The sequence below is a fragment of the Cryptotermes secundus genome, unplaced genomic scaffold (genome assembly GCF_002891405.2).
Source record: "Cryptotermes secundus unplaced genomic scaffold, Csec_1.0 scaffold87, whole genome shotgun sequence".
In the NCBI taxonomy this organism is placed as follows: domain Eukaryota; kingdom Metazoa; phylum Arthropoda; class Insecta; order Blattodea; family Kalotermitidae; genus Cryptotermes; species Cryptotermes secundus.
In genome coordinates, this window is record NW_019739942.1 from 1,042,929 (window position 1) to 1,067,525 (window position 24,597).

At 35.6% G+C, this 24,597-nt stretch overlaps 1 protein-coding gene and 1 long non-coding RNA gene across 4 annotated transcripts in view; one reads left to right on the plus strand and one right to left on the minus strand.

Moving 5' to 3' along the window:
- The window catches only part of LOC111872033, an 88,151-nt gene that overhangs the window by 37,645 nt on the left and 25,909 nt on the right, over positions 1 to 24,597 (plus strand). For 2 of the 3 annotated variants that reach the window (XM_033754493.1, XM_023865523.2), the window contains exons 16-19: positions 2,382 to 2,545; positions 4,611 to 4,794; positions 6,251 to 17,217; positions 17,884 to 18,037. In XM_033754493.1, coding sequence (XP_033610384.1) covers positions 2,382 to 2,545; positions 4,611 to 4,794; positions 6,251 to 17,217; positions 17,884 to 18,037 — 11,469 coding nt within the window. The remainder of the gene's footprint in view (positions 1 to 2,381; positions 2,546 to 4,610; positions 4,795 to 6,250; positions 17,218 to 17,883; positions 18,038 to 24,597) is intronic. The other variant, XM_023865525.2, reaches the window with a different exon arrangement.
- On the minus strand, positions 12,676 to 22,402 carry LOC111872035. Its single transcript, XR_002844159.1, has 3 exons — positions 22,255 to 22,402; positions 15,653 to 15,710; positions 12,676 to 12,764 (listed from the first exon to the last, which is right to left on the minus strand). It is a non-coding gene; the product is annotated as an uncharacterized LOC111872035 (long non-coding RNA).

Sequence of the window (24,597 nt, forward strand, 5' to 3'; positions counted from 1 at the left end):
GCTATTGCGTTTCAACAGTATCAACTAACTTGCCACAGAGGTCTTGACTCATAGCTGAGCTTCAATGGGTTAGGTTCTTCCATCTGTTGAAACCTTCATAACATATCACAAGAATAAATCATAAAGAGTTAAATTTCAGTGACACATTTCAGGGAATATGCAATGTACTCATAGCAGTTAAAGTAATAAACATATGCCAGTTGTCAGTAATGAGGAGACTGATCTTCATCTGGAATCCAGTGTTGCCAGCAAATATGATAAATGTTGCAGTTTTATAATGATGTGTTAGATGAAACTGATTGTCACAAATGAATGTTATGGGATACTAAATTAAGTTTTACATTTTATATTAATACACAATTGCAGGACAACTTAAAATATTTCGGTTTCCCTTGTGTAAGAGAGATACTGGGATATTATTGGGATATTATTTGTTAGCTCAGATATAGAAAGATGCCAAGTATTTTTTTTTTCATTATTTACTGAAAAATTGTTTTTGTTGAATATAGCATGTATGATACATGAGGATATTTGATGTAATGTTTCGCATATCTTGCAATGTATATCTAACTGAAGTACAGAATGTAATAGAGTGCCTATGTGTTAAAATTTTCATTACAGTGAATTTTTAATCTGTATTTACGAGACACATTGAACACCTACTCTAATTAAAAATTGGGTTCTAAATCATGGGTTCTGTCATTTAGGATAGTACCCAGTGACTTCTCATAACAAATTAACTGTAACTAGCTACTGTTTGTTCACAGAATGCTCAGTGGATTTGGCTGAGTCCACTAATTTAGATAAGAATTATAGGGTCTGTATGGATGATGATGATGATGATAATAATAATAATAATAATAATAATAATAATAATAATAATGTTATTTAACATTCATCACAGTTACAAATTGTAACTCTTGAACAAGTCACATACATATACAACTTTTCCAGTCTAATTGGCCTCCTGCCAAATCGACTGAACATCATCATTTATCACATAACATAACATTCAATTACAATTAAAATCACACTCTCAGTATAATTAAAATATATTAGGTACAATAAAATTTATGACTACCTTCCATTTTAAAAAACAAGGTCATCTTACTATATATATCTTAATTACCACTGTCATATTCTTAAACTTGAAACCTATTATATCAAAATAATCCACAAAAGATAAAATTCAATTTAGATAACGATTAAATAATTTGGAGTGCAATCTCTTTTAAGACTTCCATTCCCTTTATAGGCTAAATCATATTAAAACACTTCACCTAATTACTAGTCATTTTATTTACACTTAAATCTATTTATCAAGGAGAATCTTATTCGTTTAATTGTCCTTCTGAGATGAACTCATGCAAATTATACCATGGGTGTTCCAATAAATATCTGTTGAGTCTATGTAAGTCAGGGGCCATAATTACACTGTGTCAGCAGTCTCCCTCCCACCTTCTCTCCCACTATGAAGCTGAAACTACTGCCTCCCAACTTCTTGCCATAATTTGCTTTACATGCAAGTCAGAAAACATTTCTAAAAACCGAACCTCACATGGTAAAATAAAAATTTTGTATGAACTGGTCATCATATATTGTTACAATAATTTCACTTATACAGAGTGAATCTCAATTACATATCATAAATACTAGCATTATGTTCTATACTTACAGGCAAGCAGAAATGGTCATAAAAATATATGGTTACAGCCTCTTTGTTAACAAGATACTGCAGATATTAATGCAACAGGATGCTGAAATATAATATTATGAGACAGAGCAAATGAAAGGCAGTATAAGAGAATTGATAAAGCAGTCATTCAATCTACTTGATGGGAGTCTTTGCCCATTCTTATATGGTATTTAGACAGCCCCTTCCAAGGTCGATGAATAGGATGAAATGGACCAGTTATGTGACCTCTCTGATCACCCAGTCTCAATCCTGGTGACTTCTGCTTGTGGCAGTCATCTGAAAGGCATTGTTTTGAAATGCTATTCAAATGGCTGGGACAATATGCAACATGCCTGACATATTTCAGCAGACCAGGTATTGTTGATACAACAGGGCTCAGTTATGCATTGACTGTAATGGTATACTGTTTCCAAATCTTTTCTGAACCGTTCTGTTCACAGCTAATAATCTCTATGTCCACAGTAACATTATTTGTCTACTTTTCTTTCAATGTACGTGTACATCCTGTTCCCATAGCCTATCTCACTAATGAAACGGTTGTGACACTATATTTATATGACCATTTCTGCTTCCCTGTAAGTGTAGAACACTATGCTTATATTTAATGTATGTAGTTAAGATAAACCCTGTATGACCGTCCAAAAAGAAGACACTTTTACATTAATGCAGTTACTTGTTTTCACAGATTACCTGTGATAATGAGAAGCATGGGCTACAGTTTGAGTTGTTCTGGGACAAAGATGCAAACCCAAATAAGAAGATCTCATTGATGGCTGAAGCAGTGGGAAACAAGAAGGAAATTCAGCTAGAGATTCCAGGCCGCTACCTTAAGGGCGAAGTTGTCACAGTGTAAGCAACTTTTACAAATGGATTTTTCAGTAACTTGTGTACAGTATATAAAATTCCAGCATCATGTATTTGTGAACAAAGAAAATTACCTTCTTAGCTTCTGCTTGCTACTTGGAATGTTCCTGGATTGAATTCTTCATAAGGCACCCAAACAGAATATTTCTTTGAGCGTGTTTCCCACCCCACCCCACCCCATAAACATAAATACCTGAATTGTAACTTAAAGTAGACCAAACTATTCCTCATTCTGTAATTCAGATTTCAAAAAGGTTACTACATTGTAACTTACCAGAATAGTATTTAGAAGGACTTAGTTGCAGCCTTGGCCAGGGAGCAGGCTATCTGCCTTTTTTATAAGATCTAAAAGTTTGTGACAGTGGTACATTATCTGTTTATCTAAAAGATAACCGAGTCTGGACATATCTCCCACCTGGACCCCCATGATCATAGCAGCAGTCAAGAAACTTCAACTCTGTCAAGTGTAGTGTGAGTGGGAAAATATGCTTTTCTTCTGTTGGTCCCATAAGGAGTATTGCTTCTCTCCAGTGATGATTTCTATCGTGATACTTCTCTGGTGCAAGGCTCTTGGCTCTCGCAGATGGTTTATGCTGTGGTCAGCTTGTATATCGCATCTTGGGGCTCTGTTTATTGGGCCCAACTGAATAGGTTTTTGCCTGAAGGCAGACAGACTGCATTATCCGAAACACTGTGTTTTGAAAAATAAACAAAATGATGTTTTTAGATAAGGACTGGAGGATGGATAATGACCAAAAACATAATATATATGTAACTTTTTTATGTTTCTGCTGTTAGATTTTGGAACAATGCCTGCAGATATGCCCTAGTTACTTTTTACAAATTATTTCCTCCTCATCATCCATTATGACCTTATATAAGCAGTTTCTGTAGTGTTTCTGTTAAACCTGAGAGTCAAGTCCACATCACAGTCTGTACCACATTTTGTTTCATAAATGGATGCAACCAACATCAGGCCATACCAAATGCTATTGTACTGAGATGATGTGTTCAAGTTTTATGGAAGGGTAGAACATTTAGAATATTACATTTGGTATCATTTTTTAACAAAAACATGTTTTGTATAATATTTGTTGGCATGTTCATCTACCAAGTAAGTACTTTAACAGTTTAGAAAATACTGTTATGAAATTTGAATTGAACTGAAACAAATAATGTACATGATTTGCATTTCTTCCATGTTAATTTTTCCTACTTAAGAAGATAATTACTTTGACAAATATTATATGTTGTTTTAAAGATTTCGTTTCATAATACAATTTCGGGGGTATGCAGTAGTGTAGCTGGTTGAGGCACTATGCTACAAGCTGGAATGTCACCTAATGAGGTGGATTTTTTCCAGTTTACCTAATCCTTCCAGCCACACTGTGGCCCTGGGGTCAACTCAGCTTCTAACAGAAATGAGTACCAGGAATCTTCTTGTGGGGTAAAGGGTGACCGGCACGTAAGGCAGACAACCTTACTGCCATCTGCAAGTCAGTTGTCTACAGAAAATGTGGGAGCCCAACATCTCACAACCCTATGTGCCTTCGCGGCCTGTTACAGGGATAGCTTTACATTTTTATAGGGTGACCTCCCTTACTGACATGGCTGTAGAATCAGCTGTCATCAAACCATTTCATTTGGGGAAGAAGAAATTAAAATTGTCACAAGACATAACTGCTGTTGTACGTCTTGCTTTACTTTTGGGTGATGAAGATACAATGAAACCCAGACCTTTGCCAAAAGTGATTTGAATTTTTACATAAGCTAAAGTATTAATGCAAATATGTGCACACATGTGCATGCACACACATTTTCAGTATTCACGGTTACATTGTAAATGTATGTAAATCAATTTAGCCCTGTGGAAAAGTCTTCTTTTCCTCTCTTGTATTTTGAATGTTTTATAACTCAGACTAACAAAACTATTTTCATAATATATCATTAAAAATTCAATTTCAAAATTTTTGTTATGGTGAATATTACTGAATTTATATAGGCTGAATTTGCATAAAGGAGATTAAAAGATAATAACTCTGGTCTGCAGAGCCAGTGGAGTAACAGGATTTCTGGAATGGGAAGAAAACCACAAGATCTCTGTTCAACTGGAGTGGAATTTAGACGAAGGAAATGCCGATATCACAGCAAAACTCCATACTCCCTTTCCTAGAATGAGGTTCCTGAGTCTCTTTGGCACCTACAGCCTGCTTCAGAATGAAGGAGTCTTAGTGGTATGTACAGCTGATCTTAAGATTGTGATTAAGGTAAACTAATTGTTACATGATTTCTTATCTTGAGGGAAGACTATAAATTACAACTCTTTGAAAACATAGGATTCAGGAAAATATTTGGACCTGTGAAAGATGGATGAATTGAGAAATTTAGAATATTACATAATGAGGAACAGTTTCTCTAATACTGTTAGGGTAGCAAAGTCCAGGAGACTACGATGAGCTGAGTATGTAACTAGGATAAGGAAGAGATGTTATGAATATACAGTTCTGGTGAGGAAACCCTTCTTGGAACATAGCTGCTTAGAGGACAGAGAATGAGATGAGCAGACAACATTGGCATGAAACATGTGGAAGTAGATAGTGAGAACAGAATGTGAATGAAGCTGCTTGATGATTCTGGCTGAAACGAAGAATTTCAACACTTGACAAAATAGTATAATGTTGTATGGCAAGTATATGTTGTTGCATAGTTAAAATTAATTGATGCCACCTGGTAATATTTCTATTTCAGTTTTGAGGGAACCACATTCTGCAGTGCTGTAGTTTTCATGATATCTGTACTAGAATTAAATAATTCATGCTGTGAATCCATAGTACTCATGGAAAGAAACATCTAGCAATGGCAGTCTACTTTAAGGTCTGACTGATAGTTTTGAATTATCTAAAATATCACAAGTATTTCACTCCTGTATATACTTTCTGAGCATCAGAGCATAGGTAGTACATCAAGAAAATTGAATGATAAATGGTTTGTTTTTCTTTGATAATTATTAAGAACGATGATTTTATATTCAGGTTTTTGACTTGTACAAGTCACGTGATTAAAGAAAAAATTTACATTGATCAAAGAAAAATATAATAATCATAATGCAGGCCTGAGTAATTATTTGAGTATGTTGTAGCCAGGTATTTGTTAAGCACCATGATTTTGGTAGAAATCAGATCTATACCAAACTGTTGTTCATGAAATATTTATGGGGATTCATCACAGAAAAGTGCAACAGTTAATTATGTGTGTCAGTATTAGCTTAAGTCAAATTCACAAAACCAGTTATATGACTGACAATGCACTGTTTTTCTTTTTCTTTTCGTATTTCAATGTTACACTAGCTTTCCCAGATTTTTTAAATGTTTCAAATATATAGGTTATGTCAGTTGTCTTCCATTCTGTTAAGTACTACAGTGTTGTACAGTCTGTAATTTCCTAGTGTATTGATTTGCTTTTATCGCCGGTGTTCTTAGCAGTATTTAATGTGTATTTTATACCAAAGTACAATATTTACAACATTTGCTTTATTTCACTCTTCACTGAAAAAATTCTACTGAAGATATTTAATGGTAGCCTGTCAGAATTTATTTATGCCTAGTAGTTCTTGCTAGAATTGCTCAGTAACGTAGGAACTGATCTACTTTCAGCTCTGTGGCAACTGTTTTGTTTATTTTATGATAACAGGTAGAAACCTCCTGGCAGGAAGAGAAGCTTTACCTTACAGTAAATATGAAGAAGATAAATACTGTTTCAAACTTCTGGGGATGGACAATGGGTGCTCATCTATGGAGCACTGTACCTGCAATTGCTAACATTTCTTTTGACCTTGACTTCAGGTCACGTACTGATGAACAGCTGACTATCAAAACCCTTGCTGTTCTCAACTACAATACGAAAGAATCAGCTCTTGAAGCAAACTGGAAATCTGACAAATCAAGTTTATTTGGAGATATACAGCTTCATAGTCATATTCAGCATTTGGAATTTGTGAAATACACATTGAAATTTATAGAGAGTTCAGTGGAAACTAGTGGCAGCTTGGAGATGAACTGGGCATCACAAAATAAAATATTTGCTGAATTTTTCTTCAAAAAAGTTGATGGTGCTGCTGGAACTTTTCGGATTACCACCCCATTCACTGGTTATAAAATTACTGCTGCTGAATATAATTTTACGAATTTCCAAGATGACAATGGCATAACTCATTTGAGAATGAAAGCCGATGCACTTTTCAAAGAGTATCTGGCTATGATTGATATTTCAGGATCAAAATCTAACTCTTCTCTTGGTGGTATATTGCAGCTAAAGACACCATTCACAGAAGAAGTGAAGATAGATGTACTCCATCAGATTGAAAATGGAAAGCTTAATGAGAAGCTCTTAGTAAGTCTGGCAGAAGAGGACCTTTTATTTTTGTATTTGGTGGGTGAAGTCTGTTCATTTTCAAATGTTCAGCTGTCTGCAGGGTTACAAATGCCAAATCAGAATATGAATATAAGAGTAGAAACTTATCTGTCACCAGGAAGCTTAGAATTTAACTGTAGAGGGGAGTGGAATACTAAAAGCATAAGTACTGTAGCTGTTGGTAGATACGAAAACACTGATGACATTCTGTCTATACATCTTGATATGACTGCAGACAGTTCACTTCTTTCACAAAATGTAAAGTTAGCATTTCATCATGCAAGTTCACAGGGGACGTTTCAAACCACTCTTCACTTACCGGGAGACATAATACTTACCAATGTTTTCATTATTCATGATTCACTGAACTGGAAGAACAAATTAGACTTTAAGTCACCAAGCAAGACAGGTTTCATTGAAAATAAGCAAAGTTTTGTGGATGGTGTAAGATTAGAACATGAAATGATAGCTAACCTTAATGGTCAACAGGCAACTGGATTAGTTACTTTTATCAAAGATCCTCAGTCATTTGTAATCAGGGAAGCTAAAGCTGTTCTTAATGTACCTTGGACAGATCCCATCATAATCCTGTATTTGTTTCCAAATGATGAATTTCACATTAGACCAAGCCTTGTTTTTCAGTTCAGACACACCAAAGAGATAAGGATTGAGATAGATCTTGAGTATCAATTGTTGCACAGCAGATTACAAATGGAGATAACCTCAGCATTCTACAAGCCCATTCTTGTAAATGCTTCATACAGTATTGCAAAACAGAAATTAACAGGGCAGATACTGACACAGTGGGACAATAAGAAAATACACATAGAATCTAATTTAAATTTTGAATTTGACATGATGAAAACATCAGGGGACTTTTTCGTTAGACATTCTGATATGGATACTGACGCTGCCAATGGAAGTTTTGATTATAACATGACTGGTCCCGAGATAACAGCTCATGCCCTTGGAACATATAGAAACCAAAAATTAGGTTTTGGATTATCCTTGCTGTTGGGAAGGAATGTATACAAAGGTTCCATTACTGTGCAGACACCTTTCCAGAACTGGGAAAATTTATCATTTTCTTGCCACATAAATATCTCAAAACCAGTTCACTTGGCAGTTATAACTTTGTCAAGAAACCATGAAGATATCACGGTGTCTGGTTTGATTAGGTCAGATATTTATTCCTCAAAATTTAATGTTGCCATGACAAGTCACATCCTTGGCTTTCACAGTACCTCTGTTTATGGCGCCTACAGTGCCCCAAATTCAAGTGACCATTCTATTGAGCTGGCTTATGATAATAATGACAAAAGAATTGAAATTCTTGCTAAACTGCAGGTTGATAATGATTCATTCTTAAATGCAATTATGGCAGAAGGCAGTTTGAAGACTCCATTTAAGGGATATGAGACAATGTTAGCTCATTATTCCTACAATACAAAAGGAAATGAGAAGAAACTAGATCTTCAGCTAGTTAAAAGTTCCTGGAAGTTTGTTATAGAGAGTGAATGCTCATTTGGTTCTGGAATAGTTAATGGCAAGGTTAAAGTAGAACTGCCATTTGAAGAATTGAAAGAAATGTCATTTTCCCTGAGATATGGTTATACACCCAGCACTCTTGAGAGGACTGTCAACATAGCTGTATCACGTAACCTGGATGTAGTCGAAATGGCAGGAGCATTACTTATCAATAAGGATGGGTCTCTGATGGCAGATGCAATGCTTAAGTCTCCTGTCAGTGGATATAAGCAGGTGAAGTTTAATGTAGCTGTTTCTGCATCCAAAGAGAAAAAGAAGAGTGTAACAGTCACATTCTCAAGAGATCAAGAGGACTATATGATATCTGGGACATTCACTTTTAATACTGAAGCAAGACTTGTGATAATAACACCTCTGAAAGGTTATGAAAATATTGAGGCCAGAATTGGTTACATTAGACATGATGAAGACCATCTAAACTCTACGATTAATGAAAGGTTATATGGTTATTTGGATATGGCCACTGGCAAGAGTGAATTAAATATCGATTTGAATTTAAAAGAAATGAACAGCATCATTTCAGCCAATATCATATCACCATTATTGATGGTACCACATATTGAGATTAAGGGAGAGTATGATCTGAGGATGTTTCCTGGTTCAGTAAGTTTTATAGTAAACAAAGATGCAATTAAAGTTGTTAGTATTCAGATAATATTGGAAAGAAACAGATTCATGGGTGAAATAATCACTCCCATTGAAAAATACACAGATATAAACTTATTTGCGTCATTCAGAAACGAGGAAGAAAAGAAACATATGAATTTCAAGATGAAGCTTGGTGAACATTCATTCCAGTTACTAAGTACCACTGTATTTGGTGCATTTAATTCCAAAATTTTGGCAGAAGTTGTTACAACTGTGCCAGGCATAGATCGAATCACTTTACATGGTCAGTATGACCTGTTACATGATGAAAAAACTGCAGAACTGGTCATTACTCTGGATCCAAGCAACACATATGAATTATTCATATCTGGAACAGCTGATTCCAAGATTGGGCAATTTAAGGTTCAGGTATATACTCCAGTATCAGAATTTGAGTCTGTGTTCCTTGCTGCAAAGTATGACTTAACTAAGGATTGTTATATGAATATCCTAGTGGAAAAGAATGATATAAAAAATTATTTTGGAGGCCATGTTGCCTTTACTGATGATGGCACTCTCATAAGAATTGAAACACCTTTCAAACATGCTGAAGATATTTCATTTCATTATACATATCATGCTGGAAACAATGAAAGATCTGAAAATTTAATAGTTGTGAGGAATGGACATTTGACAATACTGGAGTCATCTTTTAAGTATGAAAATAATGTTGCAGTTATTAATTTAACTACTCAATTGGAGACAGTGTATGGGTTTCTTATTACTCTTGACTTTAACGGAATGCCAGTGGAAGGAAAAGAATATGCACTGTCTATATCTGTACTCAAAAACTCACAGCCTCTTCTGAAAGCATCCTCACATATACTTATTGACTGCAGCAAGGAAATTTATGCCAAGTTTGAACTTAATACACCTCTTCTACCAAACAATTTCGAACATCTCAGCTTTAATTTGTGTTTTACCCCAGTATTCCCTCCACCTAAGATACTAATGACAGTCTTGAAAAATGAAATACCTATTCTTGACTTGAGAAGTGACTTTGGTCAAAAACTCTCTGGCTTTACCTATGATCTTAAATTTATGAGTGGACATGTGCAACGACTCCTATCAATTGACTTTTCTCCAGGAGAAAAAAATGTCAAATTTAATATTGATTCCATAGCAGACACCCCTGAGCAGTACATCGGTGATTTAAGATTTAATAAAGCTACTGGTACTTTGAGTGCAATTTTCACATCACCAATTGTAGGATTCGATAAGTTCTCTTTCCAGTGGAAACAAGGGCATGATTCTATAGATACTGAAATTATCACACCATTTAAAGGATATGAAAATCTTTCATTGGCTGCCCATTTTAAAGTTAAACATATAAGGAAGTCCGCTATGCTTTTTATTAGCAAGAATGATGATACAATTGGATTCAGTATGAGCACGGATCATGCAGATGGTAGTGATGAACTGGCATTGTATGCTGTCACTCCTTTCACAGTGTTAAAGAAATTTGATGTTCAGACTCAGTACATTAAATCTGAAACAAAGAAGATAGTAAGGTTGAATGTCACTGTCAGTAATCAACATTTCAAAATTGGTGGAGAATTATTGTCCAAAGAGAACATATTACAAGCAAAGTTAGATATATCTAGTTCCTTGCAGGATTTAGAACAGATAAATTCTAACTTTTTCTATGATATAACTGAGTCATTGACCTTTGGAGGAAAGCTGGATATAGGGGACATATCTACAAACATTTCAGGTACCATTGATTTTGATTTCCTACAGGGAGAGCTGTTAGGATCTTTGAACAGACATGGTCAGTTAAAAGAACGCAGGTTCATGTGGAGCCTGGAAAATACTCACTTGATGAAGACAGCTAAAATTGCAGTCAATCTTGGTTATGAATTAAATTTTGTCATTGATGCTATTCTAAACATTAGTAATCTGAAAAATGTTAAGGCTCAAGTATCATTCATCAAACCAGTGCATATACATCAATTGTACCCATACACTTCCACATACAAGTTACAGTGGAATATCAGAAATGTGATGGCATTTGATGGTGGTCTCTTTATAATGCTGAATAATGTACCTTACTGCAATCTGAATTTAAATGTGGACTTGGATAATGCTACAGAGGTTAAAATTTTAAATGCTCATTATTTAGGCTTTTCTTATAATTATAGAATTCACCTTACATACCAGTTAATGAATAATAACAGTATAGAATTATTATCTAAAATAAATTTAGGTGGGACAGAGTTAATTATCTCATTAAATTTTATGCTGAATAACACTAAATTTATTACACGATGTGGTGAATTCCATTTTTCTCTTGGCTATAACCTAACTACAAAACGCAAAATACTAGATATTGAATACCAAATCAGTCAGAATATATATCGCCTAAGTTCAAATTTGACATTTCATAAACCTTATCTACCAGTAGTATCCATTACTCTAAATACTCCTGTCAGACACTATTCTTTTCTTCATCTAAGTAACCAATACATCATGAATACAACACACAAGGGGTTTAAAATACTGTTACAGAAAGAGGAGAGAAATGGTGAAATCTCGTTATCTATGTGGAAAAACAGAAATAATATTGGTTTAAAAGGTAACATGTCTCTGCCATTCAAAGATCTCAAGACCTGGTATGGCATAGGTAACCTTGACATGACATCTGGACTTGAAGGCAATGTGAACTGCTCATGGGATTCTACAAAACATTTAGCACTTAATTTCAGATATGCACCTGACTCTTTGAAAGCTAATATTAACACCCCCTTCACTGGCTTAGAGAATATAAATGCTGAATTCCTCTTGAACAGAAAAGATATTATGGAAATACTTATTTCTGTAAACTGGGGAGATAAGAAGATATTTCTCAATGGAAGTGGTGGTCTTGATAATGGAAATAAACCTGAGTTTATAATATTTTTTCTTTCACCATGGGCAGATCCATTTACTCTCTCAGGTAAATATGAAAATAGGGTAAACCCTGTAGTTACAATTCTTTTGCAAAGGGGAAGTGAATTAGCAAGACTGGAAGGACAAATAGAATATTCTATAACAGACTTAAAATTTGTTATGAAGTTTTCTTCTGAGCTTAATGGTCATAAAATGACTATAAAAACTGGTTATGATTTTGAGTATCAAACTAAAAAGATATATTTTGAAGCCAGATTTGTTTCCCTGAGTTTTATCATCAATGGAGCTTTAAACTCAGAAGGAATGGATGGAAGATTATATGTCAAAACACCATTCAGCTTCTTCCAAGAAATTGCTGCTGATGGAATCCTTACTATTGGTCAGTCAGCCACATTTAAGTTGAGATGGAATGACAAACTGTACATCTTGAATGGCGAATATGAACACACACATGGGCATCTTGGATGTAAATTTACTCTACTGAGCCCATATGTACGAGTTGAAAATATTAAATTTGACATCAAATATGATTATGAATCAGCTTACCTCAAACTGGAAATTCCAATTGAAGCATTGTACTTGGATTGTTCTTATCATTTTCAGACATATGTATATTCTGTTGGAGCTACCTTGAAAGTTCCTTCTGTCACGCTGTTGAAACGTTTGTCCTTTGCTGCCACTTTAGACACTGCAAATCTCACTGCTTCAGCTATAGGACAGTGGAGTGCAAGCCAGATAGTGAATATTTCTGCCAGTCTTTTGCCAAGCAATCAGTTTATTAAAGTAGAGACGCCATTTGAAGGTTTTGAGAAGATACTAATATTAGGTTCACTGAAGAATGAAAGCACACATCTTGCATTTGCAGGGAAGCTGGAAGTCGGTAATGATAACAGTATTCATGTACATCACATTATTGGATATGGATTTATGCAGCATTCCATAACCATTAACATGCCAGTACTTGATAAAATGAATTTCAATGTAATCCTGCAATTTGATGACCCTAGGAACATGTCTACAAAACTTACATTTGGGCCTACAACCACAGAAAGTACCTTCAGTGCTGAAGGCATGTTGGATTTAAAGGACATGTTTGGTCAATTTAATGTCCATCACCCATTCATGGAGGGTAATTTGGTTTGTAAAACGTTGTGGGATGTGAAAGCCAATCTCCAAATTAAAACCAGTACCATATTGAAGGTGAAAGGCTCATACACTCTTTCTAGAAATGATATCATTGTGAAGTGGAATACACAGACATCTCACTCACAGTCCTTCACAGCCCTGGGAGGCTCCTATGAATATGATCATAAATCTGAATTGAAAACTAAGTTATTCTTCAATGAGGACATAATCACAAGTTATTACAAAATCAATAGTACATCAATGACTGTGAATTTTAAACTTAATAGTCCGGCACTACTCAAAATTAAAGACTTTAGTTTGGATATTGAAGGTTCACATAGTCCCAATCTACATGGTTCATTTTCATATAAATACAATACACAGTCTGTCTTTGTAACTGTTATCTTGAGCAAAACACAAGAGACTGTAACTGCACAAGGAATTGCCCATGTGCAACCACTGTTAGGTCCTGTACATCATATGGTCCAAATTGCCTACAATGTGAAGGATCCACAAAACTTTTTTCAGTGTAAATATGAAGGTAATATAATTCATAAAGCTCTTATGTCTTACAAGAATGATGATCGTGTCTTTAAAGTGACACTGGATGTCAACAGTGAGATTCTTGGCACTCATAAAATCTTGATGTTGTTGGAAAAGAACGGGCAGTTTGTGCAACTTGAAATAATGAACATGTTCAGTGTTAGTTTGAAAGCAAAGCAAAATGAGGGACATCTGATAGTTAGAGCTTCTGGTATGGAACATGAAGCTTTTTATCAGCTTACATATGAAAATGGTTTTCATGGAAGTCTTACTTTAGTGTCCCCACTAATCTCAAATGGAAAAATTAATGTGACTGCTGCAGCCAAATGTGATATTGAGAACATATTTGCAGATCTAAAGTATGTCGCTGGGATGAAAAGTTATCATGTTACATTTGAAATTAACAGTACTGAGGAAAGGACATCAGTCAAAGTAGAGGTCATTTCTTTACTCAAGACCATCCTGAGCCTCAATGCTTATATTGTGGTAAACAGATATGACATTCAGGCTGAAACATTGTTCGAGTTCTTTGAAACTGTAAGCAGTGCTATGCTGAGGCATAGACGGGCACTGCCACTGAACACTGAGCTAAATATAATGAGCCCATATTTTCCAAAGAAGGTGGTTAAGTTTGTTCTGAATACAGAGAATAATTCTATAACTTTATATGGTGGCCATGGTGATAAGTCATATGGAGAATATATCATGCTGGAGGGAACCATAAATCACAATGATTGTATGGCATATTTAAATTTTATAGCACCAAAACTGCCTCTTGCTCAGTATATAAATATAAGTGGAATCTTCAGACCAAGTGCTGGAGGAAAGTATGACTTGGAGTTTTCTACTCAGTTCTCATCAGAAATATTGATAACAGAATTTTCTGCAAAGTTCCACATTTCTTCTGCTGGACTTGATACAGCTATCAAATTTGTACCCCCATGGGAAGACATGGAGAACTATGGAGCTAAGATTTTGATACCATTCAGTCTTAGCAACAACATGAAACCTTGCATTGCCCTACATCTTGGGAAGAACAACACATATGCGCTGCATGGAAAATTTGTCTATCTGAAAGATATCCAGGAAATAGGATTTGGAGCTCAATACAAACTCAGAAAATTGGGTGCATCTTTGAAAACTGAAAATGCTCCTATTCCTGGTATCCAATTTGAAATAGATATTCCATTAGGTGACAACGTTGGCCATTATGGTGTGAATGTGAAGAACCAGAAGGGTAAAAATCTGTTAGGCATTGCAAGTGCATTGAACTACACTCACATTGGTGTTGAATGGGATAGCAACCTAATTGAGCTCAGATACACTCTATCTGATATTAGTATTGATGCAGAAGAGCGTCTTGATATCAATACAAGTCTGAAATGTACTCTTCTTTTAGAACTCACAACTCCATTTTCTGGATATGAACAAAATGGGCTGAAAATGTATGTTAATATGTCATCCTCATATAACCTGATTGTCATCTCTATTAACTATCCAGGAAGTTCTAAACCTTTTGGATTTGAACTGAATTATCAGCTAAAAGCTTATAATGATGTGAGTCTTGTCAGTCAGCTTCATATTCCTTTTATACCTGCTCTGGAAGATGTCGCCTTGATGCTCAGTAATAAATTTGAAGAGAAAGATGGAAGATTCAGGAGTGTTTTAGGAGGCCACTGGAATAAAGAAGAGCTGGCTATCACTTTAGAAGGAAATTTAAAAGAAGAAATTGTTTTCAAAGGTACAATGACACTAAAACTGATTGGGCAGACATTTACACTGGAGGCTAACTATGGGACTTCAAAAAGAGATACGCTTGGACTATTTGTCATGAGAGTGCAGCTTACTTCTCCACTCACAGTTCTAAAAAATGCTGAGGTTTATGTGGAAATCAATGTAATGAGATCTGTTCTTGCAAGCATTACTTACAATTCTAAGGAACTCCTTGGCTTCCATATTTACAGTGATGAGGTCTTGCATTTTGGAGCTGAAATAAGGAACCAGTGGAGATCAGCTTATTTTGTGTGTTCTTATGATACTAGCAAAGATATCATAATACAAGCAGAATTAGCTTGGGATATGAATCAGTTGAGCAGATCACAGTTTGTTGTTGTTTTTGCAATGACATATGGTCCTGATGACAGACAAGAAATGTCAGTCATTTTAAAGCTTCCATCACGTGTTTTGAAGTTCAATTTTACTCAGCAGTTATCACCAGTACACACTGAGTATGCAGGTAGTCTTTCATGGACAAAACACAATATTATTGGTTTCAAAACTCTTCTACATATAAATGCTTCTTCTGATGTTGTTGCTCTTTTGACTATGGGTCGCATAGATCTTCCTCACAGGTCATTTGAACTAGGGAGCTATGCAAGTGCAAGGTTGGATCATGATACTGTGATATATGCAGACATAAGAACAGAATTTCTGTGGGATGCTCTTGAAGACAGGAATAAGAAAATTGGTATTGCACTTAGGCATTACTCATCAATTCTGGAAATTGTATTGCAGCATGTAGCCATGAGGAATGATTTGGTGGTTCGCATTGAAAAGCATGGCAGACTATCATACAATCATTTGCCTTTTGCTGTGAAGATTGAAGTTGAATATTCTACCCTACCTGAGAATTTGATCACAATGGAAGCACATGTGCAGTATCTCACAAATACAGCTGTAGGATTAAATATGGGATTTTCATTACATCATGTAGCCACATCCATAGACTTTAAAATTGGTGCAGAAATAGCACAAACTTTGAAGGAAAACATTGGTAGGATGTCTGCAGAGTACTTGAATTCATACACAGGACAGAAACACATTATAGAATTTATGGGGAAAATGAGCTTACTACATCCTGAAATGAAGATTTCAGTGAGAACAGCAGAGAATCGGCTTGAGGTTCATGGTCTGCTACAGACTGACAACAGTGGTCACTATGCTGCATTGGTTGATTTTATCATGAACCAAAAGGAACCCCTGCATATGAGAGCCAACATTTTTTTGGCAGAACCAAGGGCGGAATTGGAGGCACGCTACGGAGACCATTGTAGTTACAAGATGTATGCTGGGGTGCCCCATTGTCGTGAGGTTACTTTTGGAGTTAAGCATGTATTATATGGGGTTGAACATCAAGATGCCATGATTATGTTACGACTAAACTCAAGTCAGCAGCTGTGGTCAAGGATTAGATGGCAACCACGAGCACTGACTGAGCTGAAAACTAGCATCCTACAGGAATATTCTGATGTCAGCCATGTGGTTCAAAGCATTGGCAGTGGTTTTTCTGAAGCCTGGTTGAAGGACTTTGCTTACAAGAGCAACATTGTATACCCAGTGCTTGTAGATATGTTTGATCAGATAGTTTCAACTTCTATGATTGAAGCAGGTGAAATCTACATGGACTTCTTGGATATGGGGGAAGAACTGAAAAGAATGTACAGGAGGAATGACTTCTATTTGCAGGATATTCAACCATATGTCAGCAAGCTCACGTAAGTACTCAGTAGATGGGACTAAATTTATAATGTAACTTCAGTAATCTCAAGACATGATACTGTAAATACTGAAGTAACACAGGGGTCAGTGTTATAAAATACTTATAATTCAATAATAATTCCAGTACAAAACGTGCAATAATCCATATCATAATTATACAGTTCATCATTTGCAGAATTTCAACATAACATTTGGGTATATGTACATAAAGCTCAGTTTCCTTTGATTCACATTTATCATCAGTGTATATCTATTTAAAATGTTCTATCAACCTCTCACATATCCTGGCTTAAAATTGTACATGAATATCATTATGAATTTTGAATTGGAAAGAAAGAAGTTGTGCCCTATTTCAAATACTATCCCATTATTAATCTGAAAGGACTGAGGGGAAAAAGTAAACTTTAGTTAGAATTGCCAGTTGCTTATCAAATTCAAATCAAATAATTCCCCAACGAAAACAAGACTGATGTGTTACCACTATGGTCACTCTACTGAAACAAAACTTTTGAACAAATTTTACAACATGTAAAAATACCAGTATACCCAGTTATAAATTTCTATGTGACATCTGTTTTGGGCACTGGTAAGAAAAGATCTAATGTGAAGCGAAATTTAAATAGATACTTTTTCATAGTGTTTATTCTCTTGATTTTTTGCAGGTCATACTTTACAGAGAAGGCATCAGGAATTTGTAAGTTGCTGTTGGATGGTACTGAAAGCATGTATTTGGCAGTAACGAATTTTGTTGTGATGGTTGTGAACACATTTGAGATTGATCTTTCTCATGTTTTCAGCATCTTAGATGACATTAAGGTAAAGAAAATGTTACAGTTTATTTTGACATTATTTCATAATGTTCAGATCTTAGTAATCCTTGTTGAAAATGTTTTACTGTGTAACGTTTAGTAGCATGAAAAGTGAAGGCTTCCTGACAACAGCAGCAGAAATATGCCACTGAGTGAACTCAGTTCCACCATGATCATCAAAATCAGACACACTATACATAACAAGAATTTCTGACTAAACTCTTGAAGCTTACTTTCCAATTTCATAAATTTATAGTGTACAGATTTATTATTTTTGTTTCTCTTTTTTATTTTTGTAAAGAAATTAAGCACATGTTCTGTCTACCTTAATTTTTTTAGATATAACCTGAAAGATTAGCACCAATTCTGTGTTTCTTATTGCTGGCTTACAAGCAATATTTTATACCTGATATGTAGACATGTTTATTATTTATCTCAGTACACAAATTCAAATTCCTAGATTCAGTGCTTTATTAGTTATCATAGGCTATTGCTATTTATTGTTTTTACATTATATAAAGAAAATACTTGAACAAAGGATATTTTTCGAAGAGTCCATGGCCATACATATTTCATAACCAGCGTTGGCTGCACCTTACAATTTTTTGCATCCTCCATGTTGTTACTGACTGTAAGAAATAAGATAATACAACCCTGGGGGTAGTCTCCAATTTAAAAATTTTAACACATTGCAGACCGGACGGGCCATATGGCCCTCTACGTTTCCAAGCGTTGCGGACCGGGCGGGCCATATGGCCCTCTACGGTCACATTATGTTGCAAAACGCTATATATCGCTGTGTGGCTTCTTCGAATCGTAACTACTGCGTAGATGACCTCGGGAATGATTGCTGCCTTATCTAGTAACTCGACCAGAGTCATTTCCTGTCACAACCTAAACAAAATTGGCTTTGTTCTAATCCAAGCTTGCACTTATCAACCATGCAGCTACCAGTTCAACATGGCTCAGAGACGAAAGCATTTGCAATCTCTCGGAGGACAGGAAATATTAGATATGTTCTCCGATGAGCTATCAGATTTGCCAACTGCTTCATCTTCTGATAGCGAGGCCATTATCAGTGACAGTAACAGTGACGGGGGCCACAGGGCTGCCCAAAATGTGTCAAGTGAAAGTGAGAGCTCTGTTGAAAGTGCGAGTGTCGGGACAGCTACATGGGATAAAGTGGACAAAACCCCCACTTTGGGAAAGTTTACTGGTGATCCGGGGGTGAAGCAGATGCCATCGGACCCAACGGACGTGTCTGAAGTTGCGTCACTGTTTTTTGGAGATAGTTTCTTTGACGGAAGGGGGACATTCTTCTTCAGTCCTGGAGGGATACTCGCGTTGTGAATATGGTTTCCACTATTCACAATTCGAGCATGGTCGATGTTCAAAGACGACACGGGCAAGTAAAGAAGCCTCTTTGTATTTCCGAGTATAATATGTTCATGAAAGGAGTTGATAGGGCCGACCAGTTCTTGGCCTATTATTCCCTTCCTAGGAAAACAGTAAAATGGACGAAGAAAGTTGCACTGTGGCTTATAAACTGTGCAATTTTCAATTCATTTACGGTTTTCAAAAAGGTGAGCAGAAATTCTGCTTTGAAATACAAAGCATTTCTGTTGAAACCGGCAAAAGCTTGGGCTACTGACGTCATGGTGGTGGCAGTACCTGCGTCAGACACAGACGTAGTGCAGCCGGGGCCATCTGTTCGCACCCGCCAGAGGCCTCAAGTAGACCCCCCTGGCCGACTCTCGGGTGATATGCGGAAACATATTCTCGTGAAAATTGTGAAGAGTGAATATTGCAAGAAGAAACACCCTTCTAGGCAGTGCCGTGTGTGCACAGAGCACAAGAAGAAGAGTAGAACTGCCTACATGTGCAAATTCTGCGTAATGCCTCTTCACAAAGGGGAATGTTTCCAGAGATATCACATGCGCAAGCACTTCTAGGAGCTCTGGTAAGTGTTCTCAAAAAATTTCAGTTCATAAAATTAATTAGGAGATTTTATATTAATTTTTAAAGTGAACAGTGCACAAGTTAGGGTAGTAGGTTTAAAAACGCCGGTCCCCAGGGTGATTTAAAAGTTTAAACCACCAGTCCGCAATGTGTTAATACCAGGAAGGCTGCTGTGATTGTGAAAAGTTGAACATTGTGTACATTGTTTATTTCAGACATTATGTGTGTATGTATATAATTTAACACCTATTGTGATAGTAGTTCCCGGAAAAAGTATTGATGCCCTCTGAGGATGATCCATAGAGATCGAAACATGTAAGGGTGATGAGTTTTCAAGTAATAAAACTTAAATACTCACACTAGACAGAGTTGTTTTTGTCTTTGTAATTGTTAGTGTGACGGACCAGAATGAAACAAATCAAATTCTATGCTTTCCTCTTCTTTAGTCGTCATCTTGCACTTCACTTCTTCCAACATCAATCTGGCCACCAGGTTGTCAAGGGTTCTGTCCATGGTTGCCATTGAGTCCCAGGCAGTGCTGAAGTGGGTGTAGTCTTCTGGTAGAATTGTTATTTTTGTCATGATCATGTTTTCATCAACATTTTGGTCCAGTTGACGAAGCTTGAAGGCAATGTTCTCCACATGACTTATATTCGTCATCATATCCTTAGTTTTGTCATACTTGAAGTTGTAAAAGTCTTGTAGCAGAAGGCACTTCTGTTGAGAGATGTCTCACTGATAAATTTGCTTCAAGGTGTCGTATGTTTTTTCGCGGTTGTGCATGTCACAGTGTGGGTCTTCACGTGTTTCTCGTTCTCACTATATAGTATTGGCACTTTGCATCTCGCATCTTCCATTTCCTTATATTTTCTTTGTCTCTTCCTTGGTCACTTAACAGGTCACTGCCATCAACGATGTTTATCAGTTCTTTTGCACGCATCAGAATCTTGATTTCAAAATCCCACAATGGAAATGAGTAGGCGTCCTTCAGTTTTGGCAGATGTGTTACCTCTTCTGTCTCTGTGGTTGCCATTTTTCATTATACATACATACATACATACATGGCTTCACAGATCTGTTGCCCATATTGGGCCGGATATTGAGCTCGTCAGATTAATTAAAAGTAGTTGCGATATGCAACCAAGCACAAAGAGAGACAACCTAGATACAATAGGAATATAATACAATTAGGTATTTGCCATATATTCATCAATAGAATAGAAAGCTTTCAAGATAAGAAAGTCTTTCAGTTTTCATTTAAATAAATTAACATTATCCTTTAAAATATATAATTTATGTGGCAAATTATTAAAATTTTTTATGGATGTACAATACACTCCCTTTTGTATAAGGGATAGTCTAGCTGACATGACGTGTAGTCTATTTTGTACTCTAGTGTTAATTTTATGTACACTATTATTTGTTGAATTGAATTGAATTTATTTACATTCTATAAATCCTAAGTAGGTTAGTACCTTTGGATACAGAACAAGTCAAAAGGTTACATACATAAGTACAGGCAATTTTAGCTTAAAAATTAATATAACTTAATTTTACATCATTCTCTATTTACATTGAAGTAAGATAATTATTTTCATTTTCAATTACAAATATGACCATGGCATATATAAACAAACAGGGAACTGTAAGTATCCCTAATTCTCTGAAAACCTCTCTTACAAGAACTTCCAGGCCTCATCATTAACATTGCTCTAATTGCTCTTTTCTGAGCCACAAAAACTCTTTTCATTGATGACGAAGAAGAGCCCCAGAAAATAACACCATATTTAAGTTGAGCTTGACAGTACGCACAATAAGCCAATAAGCCATTTTCAACACTTGCCTACTTACTATAGGCTGTAGTTTTCTGAGCACAAAGGTTGCAACACTCAACTTATTTATCACTTCACCAGAGTATTTTTCCCAGCCGAAATGACTGTCCAGGCACATACCTAAGAACTTAACATTTACAGAAAACTTAAGTGTTTGGTCATTATATTTGATATGTAATGGTTAGTCCATGGCCTTAGGGGTCATAAATTTCATTACTTTCTTTTTTTAATTTAGTATTAATTGGTTAGCTTGGAACCATCTATATAAATATCTCATAACTAAATTTATTTTGTTATTAAGGCTACTAATATCCTGTGAAGAGACAATAAAAGTGATGTCGTCAGCATACACAACTGTATGTGCCAACCCATTTAGAATTCTAGGCCGATCATTAATATATACATTGAACAACAAAGGTCCCTGTACAGATACCTGTGGAACTCCATGTTTGCTGGTTTTCCATTTAGAAACATATGTAGTTGAGTCTTGAGTCTGTGGAATGATTCTTCTTGTCTTCTCTTTTTTTTCCCCCCCTTCCTTCCTTCCATTTTTTTTAGCAAATCTGGGCCCATAACCTGTTGATTTTCTTTGTGTCGTGCTTACATATCACTTAACAGCCATACTGGATGAGAGAAAAATTTTTAATATAATACAAGACAAAAATTATTACCAACATGAACATTTTTACATTACTAGATTCTCAGCAGGCCTGACTGTAATAAGTATAGATATAATGGCAGAATATAAACTATTAAATCATTTAACATCAGTTTAGAGCCATAAGATATGTTATTCAGATGTGAGATTGTGTATATTGCTATCTGCAATTTTACGTAGGTCGTACCGAAACTAATGACCAACTTCTTTATGCATGCAACTTGGGAACAGAAGACGAAAGACAGCATGGTGGTGGGTTGAACCAGCTGTTGTGTTAACCTTGAGTGTCTTGTGACGTCAACAGCTTGCATCACGTGACCAATATCATTCCTAACAAAATGGCCGACAACGATATTTCGTTTCGCCAGCGTGCTGTAATCGAATTTCTTGTGAAAGAGGAAATCCCTGCTGCAGAAATTCACCAGAGACTTCAGCGTGCTTATGGAAGTGTGTGCATGGGTGCGAGCAGTGTTCGAAGATGGGTGAAACATTTTAAAGATGGGAACACCAGCATCGGAAATGAGCTTCGGAGCGGTCGTCCTCGAACAGCCTCGACTGAACGCAACAAGGAAAGAGTTGATGAGATCATTCATGATGACAGGCGTGTGACCGTGGACACAATCGCGCGAAAACTTGGAATAGGGCACAGTGCAGTACAGGAGATGATTGAAAGCTTGGGCTATAGGAAAGTTTGTGCTCGTTGGGTCCCGCGGTTATTGACCGAAGACCACAAAGGTGTTGAAAAGAAAACAAACTCCAAAGAATAAAACGTGTGCCAAGTTGTTTGTCTCTTTGTAGAACTGTTAAGAGAATCCACGAGTTTTTTAAATTAACTGCTTTTTATTTTTTTATTTTATTTTTAATTTCCTTATTCCATTACATCTATAGTAGGCAAAAGCCTTAGATACAGAATTGTGTCAATTTATCTTGTTAATACTTGTAAGCAATTGTCAAGAAGACTTATAAAATAAGACAATGCATGTTTACATCATAATACAATTTGTCTCTAGCATAATACATTCAAATTTATCATTGATTAAAATTTAAGATAAAAGTTTTCATCAAAAGTAACATATCTTATACATATATAACAAATCCAAGATATAAAAACATTACATTTATAAAATTACAAAATTAAAATTTCATGATGACTACATATCATTTGTCCCTAGTCCAATAAAACATACAATCAGGCCTCGTACAGACGGCCCAAGTTGTCAGGATAACACACACAGGTCGCGGGAAAACCACTGTCAAATTCACAACTTGCCATTCCACATACTGGTAGGCCATATCATCCAAATAGATTAGAAAACATTAGTTGTATAATCATTATCTCTTAAAATATTCATCAAGTGTATAAAAAGAGTTTAAATACAGAAATTCCTTCAGATTGTTTTTAAACTTATTTATATCATTAGAAATTACTTCAGTTTTATTAGGTAGTGCATTGTAAATCCTTACGGCCATGTGAATTACCCCATTACCATATTTCGCCAAATTTACCTGGCTCATATGTATGTCCATATTATGTCTAGTGTTTATATCATAGCAATCCCTATTTGTGTCAAATATTTCTTTTTTTTTTACTACAAACATCAGAAGAGAGTATATATACTGTGTTCTTAAAGGGAATATATTCATATTCTTAAACATTTCTCTGCATGTCTCTCTGAAACCACATCCTATTATTATTCTTATAACTCTCTTTTGTATGTTAAAAACTCTTTCAGCTTGTGTTGAGTTACCCCAAAACATTATTCCATATGTCATAACAGAATGGAAATATGAGTAATAAACACTTTTTAATGTTTTTACAGACACCACTGGTTTTACATTTCTTATCATATAACAAGCTGTATTTACAATGTTATATTTTAGCGTCCTGTTGCACTGATTTAAGTTCATGATTTGTTTATTCCGTCTTGCAGTGCATACACTTATCTATCTTCTTCTTTCACTTTCACTACATGTTTCGGCATAAGAATGCCATCTTCAGGTGCTACTCAATTCACGTCAAACTAGTACATTGTATGCCTTGTCTTCACTTTAAAATAACTAAAATATATGTCCATCATATATATTGACAAATGTCAATCGTAAAAATATTAAAACTGT